Source organism: Vollenhovia emeryi, unplaced genomic scaffold (assembly GCF_000949405.1).
Source record: "Vollenhovia emeryi isolate VEMERY1.0 unplaced genomic scaffold, V.emery_V1.0 DF939135.1, whole genome shotgun sequence".
In the NCBI taxonomy this organism is placed as follows: Eukaryota; Metazoa; Arthropoda; class Insecta; order Hymenoptera; family Formicidae; genus Vollenhovia; species Vollenhovia emeryi.
Window position 1 is genome coordinate 1,770,328 of NW_011967231.1, and position 17,257 is coordinate 1,787,584.

The following is a 17,257-nucleotide window of genomic DNA, read 5'->3' on the forward strand; positions in this document are numbered from 1 at the left end:
AATCTCACATCAATGACGATCGGTGTGAGAACATGAGAGTTCTTTCCGGTTTTTTTTTTCGGTATAACCGAAAACGGTTTTCCTCCTATTACCTTTGTGAGAACGATAATGGGTCCACTTGTACGTGTAAAACACATAGTTAAAAATCCGTGATTTAAATTTCTTTTCGAGACATCGTCTGAGTCTCGAAGGAGGATGTTCTAACTAGACACATAGATACAAAGTACACGGTGACTTGAGAAAAGCATAAAATTACTTATTGTTAGTTACTCTCAAAATAACAGCACATTCTATAGTCTCGAAAGAGATGTTCATCAATTAAGACAATTTATTGTATTCAATTTTCTACCTATCAATTATCCGAGAACCTAGTTTAATAGGAAAGAATCGACCAATTATTGCGATAAAAAAAGCAATAAAAAACAATTGGGCTTGCTTATCATAATCGCTATCTGCGTGTGTTCGTGCATGCTATCTAGCGATTTAAGGATGTATCGGACCTATCTTCAAAATAGTACAAAGTCGCTAAAAATTGGTGAAATTGTTCTTTTAGTCTTCCTAATTTATTGCAGAAAAGTGAAAATGCATCCACTAAACGGTTACTGAGATATAACTATTTTAATTTACACTGATTTTACACGTACTCTTATGGGAAAAGCCGATCTTCACGGATAAAACAGCTACAAAATGTTGAAGAAATAGTACCAGTGTTTTGAATTTTTTTATACATCTAGTATACGAATAGATGAAAATATCTACCAAGTTTTGATAGTCTTTACTGCACCGTTTTAAAGAAATAAAATATAATAAAATATAACTTGAGATATTCGTGCTGTCGGCACAAATTTTTTAGTTTTGAAAATATTTGACGTTATTAAGAATTGAAATCAGAGCATTTTCACTATCAAAAGTTTAGGCTCATAAGTGAAAAAAATCGCAAATAATTCAGGAAAAAACATTTGTTAAGTGAAAAATACCTTTGTAGGAGTACAAATAAGACTCCAACTATCGTTCAAGTTTCTTACATCTAGATTTACTATGCGTTAAGAGTAGATATTTAAGTATTTTCAATTTCATGCACTTTTGTCTAAGATTGCACGTCCAATACATCCTTAATATTTCTTTGATCCACCAAAGAAATTACGCACGACGGAAATTAATCTTTATAATTGATCGAACACTTACAATTAACAAAAGCAAAAAAATCATACCATTCAATAAACAGATATACTTTTTCTCAACTGAAGAAATAAAGTAAACTTGGCTAAACATAAAATTCTACTTTTTCTTCTGAATATTATATTGGTAGAAATTATATCAAAGATAGACGACGTAGCCACTCTCTATGTAGGAATAATAACGAGCGATGCGTTATTAAAAGCCAGTACTTAATGTCTCGAAATGCAAGCTCGTAAAGGCAAACTTTACAACCTCCATATACTCGTTGTAATCACTCCCGGAGTTGAGGTATAACACCTCTACGACGTCACGACTTTCCGTATTATCGGGTATCCCGCGCCACTTTTCCATTATCACTGATCACGATACCACGAGGATGTGCCAGTGTTAATTTCGGTGGTTAACCCCGGCGGTTAACCCGCGCACGTATGCGCTATAAATTAATTAGCACGCGTTTATGGCCGATCCTGACAATGCACCTCGGGGCTTGCGTAAGTATAAGCGAAATTTCCGGTGATTTCACTGACACGTAAATAAATTATCCTTATCTCATTTTCGAAAACAACTCAAAGAAATTACGCGACATATGCAATTATGCGCTACGATGGGAGAATGAGTGTTCAGTGATAAATTTGTTCACGAGAATACCCTCTTCTTTTCCACCGCATTTCTTCGTTCTCGTAAAAAGACTTTACAATCCCGCTGTGGTATTATCCCAGTGGGAAATTGTAGAAATGCAAGTGTATGCAGTGGTCCCCCCTCTCTTTCCCCTCCCCCTCACTCTACGAAAGAGGATCACGTTGTCAATTCAGGTTTAGTGGTTAGTCCCGCGCACAGACTTTCGCTTCCTTCAAACCCATTTACCGGGGACAAACTATTTCGTCCAAAAGTGAGCAAAATAACGATAACTTTTAAAAACGAGCTGGATCGTAAAAGCAAGAGCGAGCTCCTAGGTTTCGGCTTTGGTTATAAGTTCGTATTATATTAGCCGAGTTCGCATGGCCAGTCGGCCAATGGGAACGCTCGTAAAACCAGGGTTAACATTCGGTTGGGTTGTCAAGTGAAAGAGTGGCTTGAATTTCGTTGGGATCCCTGTGAACGACGTTATAAGTACGTTCGTTCACTTATACACACGGAACACTTGCACTCTGAGCTTAGAGACGACAGTGACAAACGCGACGTGATGGAGCATGCACTTTCCGCATAGATTGTTATTGAAGAACAAGATAAGACAATTCTGCTTTATATTACATAATATAGTCGCCATCCGAAACATTGTTTTTTTTAATCACTGAATATTCTATTCTATTCTCTACATCGTAATAATCATAATTCCTTGCATGATGTACAATATTTATTTATCTGCAAGCGATAAGTCCTAGCTGAAATATTTCGAATTCAAAGTCCGCAAGAGAAAAATAAGACAAAGTTGAGAATGTCGACCGTACTGGTCGATCTAACAATCTCGAAGACAGTGTGAGAATTGTCCTCCGTGACAGAGGATCTCTCTTTCTTCATCGATTGACATTTTGATGCTTGTGTACGATATAACGGTTTAAAGAGTACGCGTGAGAGTAAGCAATAACCTTCTTAGCTTGAATGCACTGAATGCTGATCTTTGTTCCTAGATTCCGCAACGGAGGAGGTCCCTATCTCGCCGCTATAATTTATTCTATAATTATTTCGCTTGATTACAACCATAGAGCAGTACCAGAAGCGAAATGCAGTCGGCTATTATCACGATCCGTGAACTTTGACATTCCATCTTATTTTTGCGGGGGTCATCCGGTAAAAGGCCGAACAACCGCAAAGAGTCGTGCGTTGAGTTCCTAACTGCACTGAGTGTAAAAGTTAATTCACATCGCGGGTGAATAACAAAATCCATGGATCGCCGTTTCTCGTACTAAATTGTAATGTTTAGATCCTTTCTGTTTTAAACAGTTTTATTTATGCACGCACACAATATCATCGAATTATATCATCGAATTAAACTATAACCAGTGCTGACCGGCGCGCGTGACGTGCGTAGGATACCCGACCTATAAATAATTGTATCATGCTATCGTCCCTCGCGATATGATATCAAAAGGAAATACTGATATCTTTTCTGTTATTACTATCACAAAAAAAATATCCATCCTAATGTCGAATGCAAAATATACCACAAAGAAAAGAAACAAATCTCTTTTAGTGCATATAATTACAAATAATTAAATGTAATCATATAAAAACGCGACAAATGGTTAGCAACATAAGTAATACATTAATGGTTTTAACTTAAAAAACAAAACATCCGCGCGATTGTAATTTGTATCTGGCGACAGTTACATAAAAATCTTAAATATTTGCCCTTTCTTGAATCTTGGTTATCTTAATATATCGCCGATATAAAACAATTTTATTAACAAATTAATAAAATTAGGATGGCTCAAATGTGATAAACACAAATTTGAAGGAATAAAGGACTAAGAGCCGTGACAGGCTGTTAGTATCTAAATATTTTATTCTAAATTTATTGCGAAAACAATATCATCTCAGAGGTTAGAATAAAATATTTAGACACTAACAGCCTGTCACGGCTCTTAGTCCTTTATTCCTTCAATTTCATTAACTTCAATAAAATGCGATGAACGATGACGAGGATTTTTTTGAGACGAATTCAAAAATCGAAAGCATAGAAATTTTTTGATGCTAAATAAAGTTTCGAAAACACGTTGAGGATGTGTTGTCTCCTGTAAAGGATGCATTTCACAAATGCACGGAAGATGAGAGATACCGGAGGAGAATGTGTGCAACAGGTAGGCAATCTCAGTTTTCATCGGGTACGTACCTACATGTTATGTACGTTCATCATGTAGGTACAGTAAATAGATCAGCATGTATACCATATTAAGACATATTTCTGCAATGTGAGCGTATGTATGTATCTAACAAAATTACCTTTTTAAAAAGAGGTACAAAAAAGACCAAGTATACGCGAAAGAACAGAAAAAATAATAAAGAAGATAATATTAAGCAGACAAATATTTATACAAATAAATATTTTAATCTAAATTCTTGGAGGTGCTAAACCGAATTTTACACACACACACACACACACACACGGGCGCGCGCGCACAGACGCGCACGAACAGGAGAAGGAGAGAAAGAGATTAAGGCAATTAACATATTCATTCTAGAATCTGAAAAGTATTCTAGAAAATATATGCGATCCAAGCAAAACGTATACTTTTGAGTACATTGAACTTTATACGAAGAACTTTGACTTTACACGAGCCAATCTTGTAATCATGATATTGGATTATGACTTCTACGTTCTTACTAATCACACTATAAAATGCCACTCGTATCGCGACGCAAAGGTTGCAGTACTGTCAGCTGAATAATGCATTATAGGTACAGGTGAAACCTATGCGAGATACTCAAATGCCAGATGAATTTCATCTTGTATATAGGCGCGTTATATGACATACATAAAGGACCGGGTGAACTCGACACAACATGGTTTTAGATTGCTGCAAATCCTAAAGAAATTATCTGATTCGTCCATATTCAACCAGAAATTTTTTTCAGTGTGCAAAACATGCTGCCATTATGATAAGAACAGTTCACCGTAACTCGACATGGGTATGATGGGGCTAATAATGTATTTTAATTTGTCGTGGTACTTGCAGATAATACAAGTAGTCCTACCTATTCGTTTCACCATAATTACATTACTATTTATATATAATATATACTATTATATATATATATATTTATATATGTATACATTATAATCCTTCACTGTTTATATTGATTATATAGTAATTATATGCGGAATATTCTAAAGATTAGAAATATTACATAAATATTGAGCCATAAAACAATGTACAATCCTTATGTACCATTACGTATCTCTGGATAATGTAATTTGATTGATGTAATACATTAATTCTAATATATTCTGTTCTAATATAATTATGTTCTAATATAATAAATTAATTCTAGATTTTTTAATTGAGCAATGAGACATATATCTTTACTTCTATTTTTATCGATCTTTCAGAATTCTTTATACATGATAGATTATCATCCATTGATATGTCTGTATCATCTAAGCAATAAACGTGCAATTTATTATGTAATATATATGTCAACATTACTTACGCTTTGCGTACTTGGTAAAAAGTAAAGGTGCTGGTAATGGCGATATGTCCAATGGCATCACCTGTTAAGAAAAAAATAGTATATAGAAATATAGATAATAAATAATACATTACGGTTGCGATGAGCAGTATATCACGAGACACGGTAGTGTCTCGCGCCAAGTGTAAGCGTAGCTAGTACACGCGTTACATACAACAAGATTACAAACTAGAAATCTTAATCTCAAATTCAGGGATTAGCCGTTCGGTTTTAATATAACTAAGTTAAAAAAGTATGGTTCAAAATTTATTTGTGCAATTCATCAAAGTTACGAAATAAGGTTTCTAATTTACTTAGATTTACATTTCGTTAATTGAATTAGGTCTAATAAAAATCAAGAAACTAACGAATGTTTAGAAATTGCGTGATAGTTTACAGCATTTTACACTTTGCCGGTCGATATACAGGTTAAGTAAAAAGTACCGGGACAGTGAAATATCTCGAAAACAAAGCATTTTCGAAAAAACGTTTTCTATAAAAGTTGTAGGGTTAAAAAAGATCTATTTCATGAAGTTATCAGTTTGCCCTTGAATGGCGTCGACAAGGTCAGGTCAAGGTTACATCGACTTTTTTAAATGGAACCCCCTATTGTTTATCATACTATCTTATTCTACTAATTAATATGAACGTCTTGAATATCTCAAAAACTATTAGGCAAATAAAAAAATGTTTCAGATAAAACTTGTTCATATTAATTAGTAAAATAAGATAGTGTAATAAACAATAGGAGGTTCCATTTAAAAAAGTCGATGTGACCTTGATCTGATCTTGTCAACGCCACCCAAGGTTAAACTGATAGTAAATAGATTTAGTAAATAGATGGTTTTTAACCCTACAACTTTTATACAAAACGTTTTTCTCGAAAATGCTTTGTTTTCGAGGTATTTCACCGTCCCGGTACTTTTTACTCACCCTGTATAGACAACTGTCTTAACAAGAATCATATCCAAATATCCGTAATAATTTTGGCATGATATGCAGGATATCCCGTGGAACACCTTGTAGTATGTATTATATAATGAGTTGTTGTCAGTAAAAGTTTTTACAAAAGAAGCTGGCACCCCAAAGTTTCAACCATGGTTTTTTTTAGCTTAATTCGCTACAACTATTTTTTAAATTAATAAGGAACTCTAGAACTCTTCGGGGTGCATTCAAAACTTTAACCAAAAAATGATTTTTTGAAAAGTGGGATGCCAACTTCACAGAGGTCGTTTGAACTAAACTGTGATCAGTAATAAAACACAGACGTATCTCGAAATTTTTCGCAACCGCAATGATTACAAGTTTTCCATTGTATCAGGTCTTAAAAAACAAAGATAGACTAACCTCGTCAGGATGTAGCTTTTTCTCCCTACTCAAATCACACGCTCTTTTCATAGCTATCTTGTCTGCCGATAATCTCTGTTGCCGCAGAAAATAAAAGCAGGCCGTACAATAGCAGTTTTGGAATTGGCAGTATCTCTTATGTCCCTTGAGCGCAACGATCTTTTTATGAACGTAGCATCGCCCACATTTCGGTGACAATCGATCACTTTTAGTTTCGGTTGACGTAGATTTACTCACTTTCTTGTTACTCATGGCGTTCGCAGAAACTTTTTAATATTAATATAGATAGCTGATTTTTATTTTCTTATCAATGATTGTAACGATCTCTTGTCGAGGTCTGATTCCGATGGTCTCGTAGGATAATGACGATTATTATATTCGTTGTCTTGTATAAAGTTGCGTTTTACGAGTCCTTTGTATTGCTATCCGTATGGTTCTACTTCCTGAAACATACAACGAACTATTTTGATAATTTAAACAGAAATGCAAAAAGAAAAAATAATTAAAATAAACAAATTGTTAAAACACTGTGGCAATATAATATAATACCCTAATAAACAGAAAATAGGAAATAAGAAGAAAAATGCAGTTTAATAGCATTTTGATACTTATTTAAATTCATAAGACGCCATAATACGGTGAAATCAGCTACATAGTCAAGTATGCAGTCAGTGTTTGTTTTAGTGTTCTTGATGATCAGTATGTAATCAATATGTATCTCGATTATGTACACTATTCGTGGTACAAAGTAATTTTTACAATCTATTTTCGCGGTAATTGCAATCGAGAGTCTGCTGACATTTAATCGATGTATATAATAAATATTGCTCAGAAAACAAAGACGTTTTTATCCATTTGAATGAAGATATATAATGACGAGTTTCGAAGAGATAAGATTTCATCTCTTTTATCTATTTTTATAATTGCCTCGGTATAGAATGTATTGGAAGCAAGCGACATAGGTGTTCATGTTAGTTAAAAAAAACACGGATTTATAAGACTACGTCTTCGGATAAATTGTTAATTCTGGAATATGTGCAACAACGAAAATCTGTAAAATCTATTAACCACTCGTGTATTCACGTCTCGAGATAAAGGATACCCGAGCCTGAAATGGGTAATGGATAAGCTACGTATCTCTACAAAAATTATATGATAAATCCTGACACGGCTAAAGCCACTATGAAGGACACGGGAGTCACGACCTCATGAAGGCAAAGATACGTTTCTCTTGGCATCGCCGCAGATGGTCATGGTAAGTAAAGTGAGGTAAAAGATACGCCATACCAAAGAAATACAGCACATCAAAACCTGCCTCATTAAACATTCGTGACTTATCTAAGAACGAAAGATCGTAAAACAGATGCCGCAACGAAATTCCAATTCTGCAGATTTAACAGAGCAAAAAGATGTTGCTCGAATTTTATTATTGTCATTATAATAATTTTATCTTTGTTGTATTTAATCACTTACAAAGATGGAAATTAAGAATAATTTCAAAAATTAATATCAAACATTATAGAAAAAACAAACAGTATATTACGCTAACACCGTTAAAAACGCATTCGATCAATAACTATTAACTTAAATGGTGAATCCTGAAAGACTATGTCTAATAAAAATGTATATGCGCATTTACTTTCGCAGAGCTAGTAGAATAATTGACAGACGATAATCAAAGGGCAACTACTCCACTTATTCCTCAAATTATTATTCAGGAATGAAGATTATAATTCTATTAAATATGTACCGCTAATGCCCGCTTATAGGACACAAATACTCTAATAGCAGAAAAACACAAAGTAGGTTATTACCAGCTATACAAAAAATAATTCCGTGTACAACTTTATGAAGAAAGTTTACGTAAAAAGTATATCGCGTGGAAATATCGATTCAAGTATGTTTTGTATACTTGATGTATACAACACGTATTATGCACTACATAATTTATCAGTAAATATAAAATTGTAAGCTGTAAAAAGTGGTAATTGATGTAAAAATAAATTTTTATTTTCGTGTAGAAAAGTAGAGAAATTTCGTGTAAATTTACAAAAAAAGAATAAAGTGAAAAAGTAGAGATACAACAAAATAAAATTAAAGGTAATTATTCAAATAAATTAATCTACATTACCTAATTGATATATAATAGTGAGACAGAATCTACTATCGGAAATTACAATTGCTAATGCATTTGTTCTCGAGTGTGAGAATGCGATAGAAAATGCACATTTTAAGCAAAATCGCGGTGCGTAGCCAATTATTATAATTTTCCAACGAACACGGGATCTAGAAGGTACTCATTATTACTTAAAACTCCGAATACTATCATTGAAACTAACGAATAACGTGACTCGCTGAAGCGTCGGGTATTATTAAAACAATAAGAAAATATCAGACAAAATCAGATTGGCAGAAATTGCAAGCAAGTTTATTGTATCACGTAATTGTTATATTAATGTTTAAAACATCTACTGCAAAATAAAAAACTTGGCAGATATTATTTCTCATTATACCTCGTAACCCTGAAAGTCTTACAGTCGCATTTAAATACACGTTGAATGCATTGCATCGTAAATTAGAATAAATCGTAATTGTTCGAGAATGCGCGGCGTAGTGAGAGTCACCGACGTGACAAGGAAACAAGAAGAAAGACAGGGAATTTCGATTAAAAATAATAGCCACCTTTAATTTCAAGTATAGCTACACCACTAAAAGTTCACAATGTACTTTCTTTCCGAAATTGCGAGTAATTGTTTATGACATGAGCTCGCTCTTAGAAAAAAAGAAGGTCGCCACTTGTTTTCGCTAATGTTTTTCTAAACTAACGACACTTCTAGAAAGAACTCATGTCATAATGATTCCTAATTGTTTTCGGGCAATTAGTGATTAAATATTTACGCGGCGATGCGATGCGCCTCTATGCAGAAGCAGTCAAATACTGTCTCAAACAGTATTGATATTGAACTATAATCTAAACGATCTGCAATGACAATATTAAACAATGTATTCGCATTTAACTGCATTATCATTTAATCTTACCTATGATTTTTAATAGAAAGCATCTTCAAATTTCTGAAATTACAGAATATTTTTGTAATCATCTGTTTCCGGTTGTACTTTTGTTGCACAAGAGTATCGTGATAATATCATCCACAATTTAACATTTTCAAGTAACATTGATCAGATCTCTATTTTAAAGTAACGTGTCGGAAAAATTGGGAAGCACTGTACGTTAAGATATTTACAAGTAATATATAGAGATATAATATCTGCATATATCAAGATATCTAATTAAACTTTCATGAAAAGCATATCGCACTGTGAACCAATTATATACTCGTATAGTAAATTCATACACACTCGCGAGAGAGACTCGAGATAAATCGCTCGTACGCCGCGCCGCGTTATCGCCGGGAACGCGATCGCTGCGAATGGATTCACGATAGAGAAAAAAAAAGCGCGGCCACATCGTAGCAGGCAGAGAATACATCTCCGCCTAGTTACATTGTATCCCGTTCACGCGACTTTTTAACTAACGACGACTTCCTGCCACGTCGGCGTGGAGGCAGATGCCATCGGTACAGTTACTCGCCAAAGTTTTACCTTCGAACGAACTGCGAGAAATTATAACTTTCATCACCTTTGCCGTTTCGCGCGTTTTATCCTATCATCGACTTTCCCGTATAATTATTTTAATTATTGCTTTGTCATTTGACAAAGTATGCACAAAGTTAACACAAAGAGCATTTATTAATCGCAATAAAGTAATCCCGTAATAAATCCCGACTTATTTCTTGGACCATGAACGATTATACTGTAAAAAATTAATTGCTAAAATGCTTCACATAAAAATAAATTAATCAAGCATTAATAAACAAAGTGATACCTAATTTTTGTCTCAACCGTATGTTTTACTCTTAAGACAAATTTCCTCGAATCGATGGTGTTTATTATTTTATCTATCTATTGCGTTTCCCTTTGTTTTTTGTGGTTTCTGTTCCCCTTCTCTTTTGCGGTCATCTTATACTTATTACCATCGCTTCTCAAACATTATAAGATCTTACTCATTACCATGAATAATCAGCTGTGACTTATCTGTCCTTTGTTTGTAAATTATTGATTTTATCAGTGTGAGCCTTCTTATTTTATAGTAATTATTAATGTTTAATGTACATTTAATTTAAATGTACGTTTCGGATAATATAGAAGCATTGAAATTATATTAAAAATATACGTTTTTATTTAGTTCATATTTGTTTAAATACTTTCGCAAGTGATTATATCGGCGACCGCAAGAAAGATCTCGCCGAATTTAACTCTTGTCAGATTTCTTTTTAACCTCATTCTAATATTGTCGTCATCGTAACACCTTAAGAATTGATTCGTGCGTTTACTGTTCTTACTCTTTCAAATTCTTCTGCTCAAAATTTGCCGTTACTACAAATTTTCTATTACTATAATTGCTATTATTAGTATTGAATTACGACTTATTATTAATACGATTCATATCAATTCATCAGCTGGTTAATTATAAAATATGAGATCTAGCATATTTCATAATTGTAGTACATTGATAAAATATTTTGTTAATCATATGAAACTATACTAGAGAAATCTCCAAAAATATGCTTTTAATATAGTCTAATGTATTCTCTTTTTGCATAAACTAAAGCCGTCCGTCTCCAAGACAATCGCGCTAACATATATTCGTACGTTGGAGTCGGAGGAATCGAATTAAACGCTACAAATCAATCTATACATTTTTAGGATATTTTTATTGCGTTCAATGCTCGAGTATCCTTGATCTGATCCAATATTGTAACTTCCTTGATCTCGATATCAACACGATAGTGACGATAAGGAGATCGATGTAACCTATAAAAAATCGCGCGAAACTAGTAGTTAAGTTATTTAACCGAGATATAACTTTATAAACGGTAACTTCTGTGGAACAGAAGTGCGAGAATTAAACAGAATTGTATGAACGCTCGCTAGAACCTGAAAGTTTTCTTGCACGATAGGCAATTGAAACTTTCGCAGCGAATTTGGCGGCGTTGAATGATATCGGTTACGCCGTATTTGTGTCAATTTATCGGGATCGAGGCTCGTTTTGAATCGAAACGCGCTTCCTATTTTTGTACATTTACTTATATAATTATTATATAAATAGAAGATAAACAAATAAAATACGTTATATCTTTTTCTGTTGTTACGTGTTTGTTATAAACACAATTCTGAGACGTAAATTGAAAAAAAATCATCTAAAAAGAGTATCTTTTACATTTACAAACGTGTATATATAATTTTTCCAGTAATAATGTTGCGTCAATAATTAGCATTCTATGCAATAATCTTATCTGCGATATTATCGCTGCGCTAGGCATCATATAATATATTGCCACACAACACACTAGAACGTACTGTAATAAATTTCTTCGTTGTAAATTATTCCATGCGAAAGTAACCGAAAGTTAATACCGGTATTATTAAACGTACTCCGGCTGAAACTGCGCGCGCAAGAATGGACTCTCACCTCAATAACGCGTATATAAAGTTCTTTTTTTCTTAAGTAATTATACCAATTTACATGTAACTCCTAATCAAAGCGTACCTCTTCCCTCTTACGTTTTCTTTTAGTAATGCACACTGTTCGCGGTTCTTCTCTTTGCGGATAAGCATTACTCATGTCGGTTTGCCGAAAGTTATCGCGCACAGTATCTACGTTCAATTACAACCAGGCAGGCAATGAGAAATTATTCTTTGCAATAAACTCACTCTGTCATCTGCCTCCCTCTTTCTCTTTCTCTCTTTCTCTCCCTCTGGCTGGCTCTCAGTGGCTGTTCCGTATAATGAAGGCTTTGGATAAATTGACGGTGTTCAAGCGAGGGTCCACTGGCTCTCGACACACGCGAGCAACACTGTATCTAGTAATCACGCGAGATTCGCCGGCGCGGCGCGGCTCGGCTCGGCGCGGCGTGTGCAATCGAGAAGAGAATCCCCGTATATATCTCGCGTGCAGAATTCCCGCGTAGTTCGTCCGTTACCCCGCGACCGGCTGCAGCACCCTGGATAAGTTACACGTGCGCGCTCGTGTGGCCGGGCTTTCAAGAAGTATCGCGGCAACTTCGTTACGCGTATTTTTGTTGTGCACGAGCGTTACGCACGTTGCGAGGGTACTCTTCGCGACACAAGCGACGGGGACGGGAGGGAATTAATAGGAGAGAGGAAAGGAAAAAGCGCGGCAGGAAGTCTCCGCCTCTGGAAACGAACAGTCCTCCCCTCTTGGCCACTTTTCTCGCTTTCTCGTCTCGCCCTCCTTGCCGTGCGCGCCTTTTTTCCGCTTTTATTCGCTTAAATATAAGATACATATATATATCTCTCAGTACTGTTGGTATGTCCTTTAATAAATTGTCCTGTTTCGTCTTTCATACGACGCGCGAATACGATCTAGGAGCACGAAGATGCGAGCTGGCAAGAGGTAAATAGTAGCCGCAAAATTCAAAAAAGGTAGCGAAACCGCGGGCACTCGTGTCGCACACGCGCACTTCGTACAAAGTCTCGTATTTCCTCCGCGTATCACACCATTCTATCACCGTCCTTGGCGCGTGTTCTTTTTTTCTTTATCCGTCGTCGACGAATCTTCGTGAGTTGGTAAGTACGCAAACTCGGAAACTAGTTCCGAAATTTGTCCCTATAGATGGCCGCGTAAGATGACAGTCCAGAGGTACTGGCGCGAGATCGCAGTGCGGTGGCGACGGGAAAAAATAGCGAGGCGAACCGTGACACCACCGTCGGGATCAGCCGAGAGACAGCCGTCAATACGATCGATGTGCACTTGCATGCAGTCCGTAACTTACTAAGACCGCTGGAGATCAGGGGTAGCGGACGGAGGGATTTTTCCCACCACTTGGCCATCTCTATCGCAAGTGCAGCGCGAACCACGTGACTCGAGCCAGGCTCGTGCTCAGACGGAACGTAGGGGGCTTTTCGGGCCCGTGTACATTTTAAGCAATATCTTCCTTTATGCATTAATAATATAAATATAATTTTCCTTGCGTTAATAATAGAAAAGTGTATTAAGATAAATGCATAATAATATCAAAAATGTATTAAGAATGGTATTAAACGCGTATACTGAGTTTGCGTAGGTCAAATTTATCAACTTTATCAATGAAAGAAACGAAATAAATTTATTATCAGCAAAATTGATATCTTTCTCTCATATAAGTTTCGTAAGGTCTTTAAATAAAATTTTTTTTAAGTAAATACAAATCCTAAAAAACACGGTTTACGAAAAGACTTGTACAATTCTAATTTAGATTGCCCGCACAGAAATTTGTAACATCGCGCAAGAAATTAATAAACTTTGTTATAACCATCTGAATAAATTTTTTTAATCAAGTATACAGGGTGTTTGGAACGAGAGGACCCCTACGAAAAATAGTAATATCGCTCTCTACGCGCTCATTCGCGCAGACGTTTCAGGAAATTATTCGATAACTATTGCGAATTTCGTAAAATGGTACATGACTTTTCATCTTAATCTAATTCAATCTACCACCATTTTTCGTAGAGGTCCTCTTGTGTCAGACACCATGTATAAATAAGAAATTGATCGAGTTTAACTTTCATGTTCCATTTGCACCCATGCATAAAAATTTATTACTTTCACCTATCCTTATTCTTCCAATTATTCTTAAAACAAATTGTATCTCGCTTCTGTTGTTTCTCAAACTTTGCTCGCAAAAAACGTGCGTGAATAATTGAATACGACATGTAAGTGCATGTGGGTGTCCGCAGTCAGTTCGAGTCCGTGGGCTAACAATAAGCTTAAATGACTGTGCGGATTAATTATCCCTGCGGGGCATTAAATTATAATATTGATTACATTATTTAATCGTCCCCCCAATGCTCCCTACTTCCCTACGCGACGGGCCTAAACAACACCACGTATCTCGGTGGGGCACATACGCTACTTAGGGTCATGCACTTAGGTATGACGCGTACGTCATATGACACTGTTGCGCCTGCGCGAAAAAGTCCTTCCTATCCCACCGATCTGTTTGGTAGCGGCGGCACGATGCGAAATACTCTGGCCACGAGTGAGGAAGGGTGGGAGACACGTTTGCGGCGAGGATAGTGAGCACCGGCAGTCGTATCAGGGGTACGCGACGCGCGGGAAACGGATAGGCTGGGAAGGGGATGGCTTTCGCGTCACGGTGTAGCGGTCGACCGGGTGGAGGTAACACGCGGCTCTGGATTGAAATCGTCCGACAGAGACGATCTGCCGCGTAGATTGTGTTGCACTTATGCAACACATGGCGCATCTCAACGACGGCTTCGACGACTTTTCACAACTTTGGCGGCAAACGTTATTTTCTTTTATTACTGCACGGTGGAACACTGGTGACTATTGGCATTCATGCTCCGGATGTTACTGGAGCGAGCCCAAAAGCCGATTCAAATAATTTAAATTGAATATATTTGATAAGACTCACAATTTCTATGATATTTGCAAGACGCGATGAAGCAATTTAGAGGAGAATTAAAAGGAAAATGAAGAAACACCCTTAGTGTTCTCGCGCTAAGTCACGTGCAGCAACAGAGATGAACCGCGTATCCATACGTGATAATGATATACGTGTATAGTAGTACAATGTATAGTAGTATAATGGTGAGAAACGTATAAGTATGTATTGGCAATTTAACATGATATCTATGTATATATTTGTACAAGAGAAAAATGTCTTTTGATAATCAAGTTAAGTCGTTTCTGCTATTTCTATATAACATCAAGAATTATTTGACGCCAGTACATGACTAACAATAATTAAGCTTTCAATCGACCATAACTGGCAACGTGTTTTTAACGCAGAAAATTTATTGGGAAAAATATTACCTCAGCCTGGACCTCCCTACACTCTAGGCGAGCGTCTCACCAATTCGACCACTGAGGCATGTGGTAATATTTAACGCAATAAGCAGTACTTATGATGACATCTTTGCGTTTATCTTTCCAATAGAACTGCGCACCGACACGGGTTGTCGCGGCTGTACACAGAACTATCGAAACGCGATTTTTAAGTGGGAGGTCCAGGTTCAAACCCTGGCTGAGGTAATATTTTTCGCAATAAATTTTCTGTGTTAAAAACACGTTGCCAGTTATGGTCGATTAAAAGCTTAATTATTATATAGCAATTATATTATATCATTAATTTAATTTAACTGGCTACTTACACCTATGCCCGGCCCTAAACGGCCTCTTCATTTTCTAATTGATTTTATATCTTAAAGGACTTAAGTTAAAATTGTATTAATTATATTATAATTGTTCTATAAGAATTTGTTCTTTTGGTTCAGTCCTAAAGAATTTGTTCCTTATAAGAATCACTTTACGACTATGCGTAATAAACGTGCGATAATTTTCACCGCAGTTTATTGACAATATTTACGTAGCTTGTTACAACAGCGTCCGCGCGAGTGTCCGACATCGCAAGTATCTCGATTATGTGACATTTAACATGAGGCTATAATATTCAGTTTTATTATTCCCCATTTATTATGCTCTCGAACTTTTATCTTCAGAAGGCTTACCATAGCGACTATAGACGCATGCCAGAAATTGTCATGTAATACACTTGTTAGTACCGCGTACGTGAACAATGCAATCCGAATAACTGAACCAGGGTGTATCGTACGGAAGATAGGCGGGGAACGAAATTTGAATGAAGAAAGTGCACACGTGTAGTACATGTTCGCGCGCGGCAACGACTCGCGATCGTAAAACGAAGCTAGTAGTAGAAAAGAATTTGATATATGTATTTGTGTGTGTATACGCGCGCGTACGTATGTATAAACGAGCTGTTGTTATGTTTAATATCCTTCATGCATGAGTCCTCGCTCATGTATATCCGATAGGATTCTTTTACTTAGGTAACCGAAGAGACCGACACCACCATAATGGTTGGATAAGTGGTAAAACGTGCCAGCCCCACGTCTGCCCATATCTTGAATTTACGGTCCATTATTGATTTTCTTAGCCGTTATGGCAATTACGTAGTTACACGGCGAATATTTTATTTCGCATTACTCGCATTATGATTGGCGTTATTAGGTGTTACCAGACAATTTTGAGGGTCAGTTATAGCCGCCATCGAAATATTGGATAACATCAAGAGGACGTTATAATATGAAGCACATTCCCAACGACTTTCTTATTCGTCGACGTAATTTATTCACATCTCGTTTTATATCAGAGGGCAAATACGAAAAATCGATTATTTTTCTTCGGCACAAGAAACGTGAAGCAACAAACACTTACATTTTACGAGCGCAGTATGTTATCCTAGTGACATTTAAAGCATGGAATAAAAAAATGTTTATTATTTTCGTCTGTGAATATCGCGCACGGTCTTAAAGTAGAAAATGTTCTAATTTACAGCAAGGAAAACACGAGAACTCGCTCTATGATTATAAATTTTATATATCGAAAAAATGTGGCAAAATATAAATCAGTTCTATTCCTTACAAAGCACATGTGAATGTACATATATAATAATGACAT

General features: G+C 36.0%; 1 protein-coding gene across 2 annotated transcripts in view; it reads right to left on the reverse strand.

Annotated features, from left to right (window-relative positions):
* LOC105567720 overlaps window positions 1-13,581 on the reverse strand; it is a 60,954-nt gene extending 47,373 nt beyond the window's left edge. The window contains exons 1-3 of one of the 2 annotated variants that reach the window (XM_012022807.1): window positions 12,469-13,581; window positions 6,694-7,136; window positions 5,329-5,389 (exon numbers count right to left, since the gene is read on the reverse strand). In XM_012022807.1, the coding sequence (XP_011878197.1) occupies window positions 5,329-5,389; window positions 6,694-6,945 (313 nt within the window). In that variant the 5' untranslated portion in view covers window positions 6,946-7,136; window positions 12,469-13,581. The remainder of the gene's footprint in view (window positions 1-5,328; window positions 5,390-6,693; window positions 7,137-12,468) is intronic. The other variant, XM_012022806.1, reaches the window with a different exon arrangement.
* Between the last annotated feature and the right edge of the window lie 3,676 nt (window positions 13,582-17,257).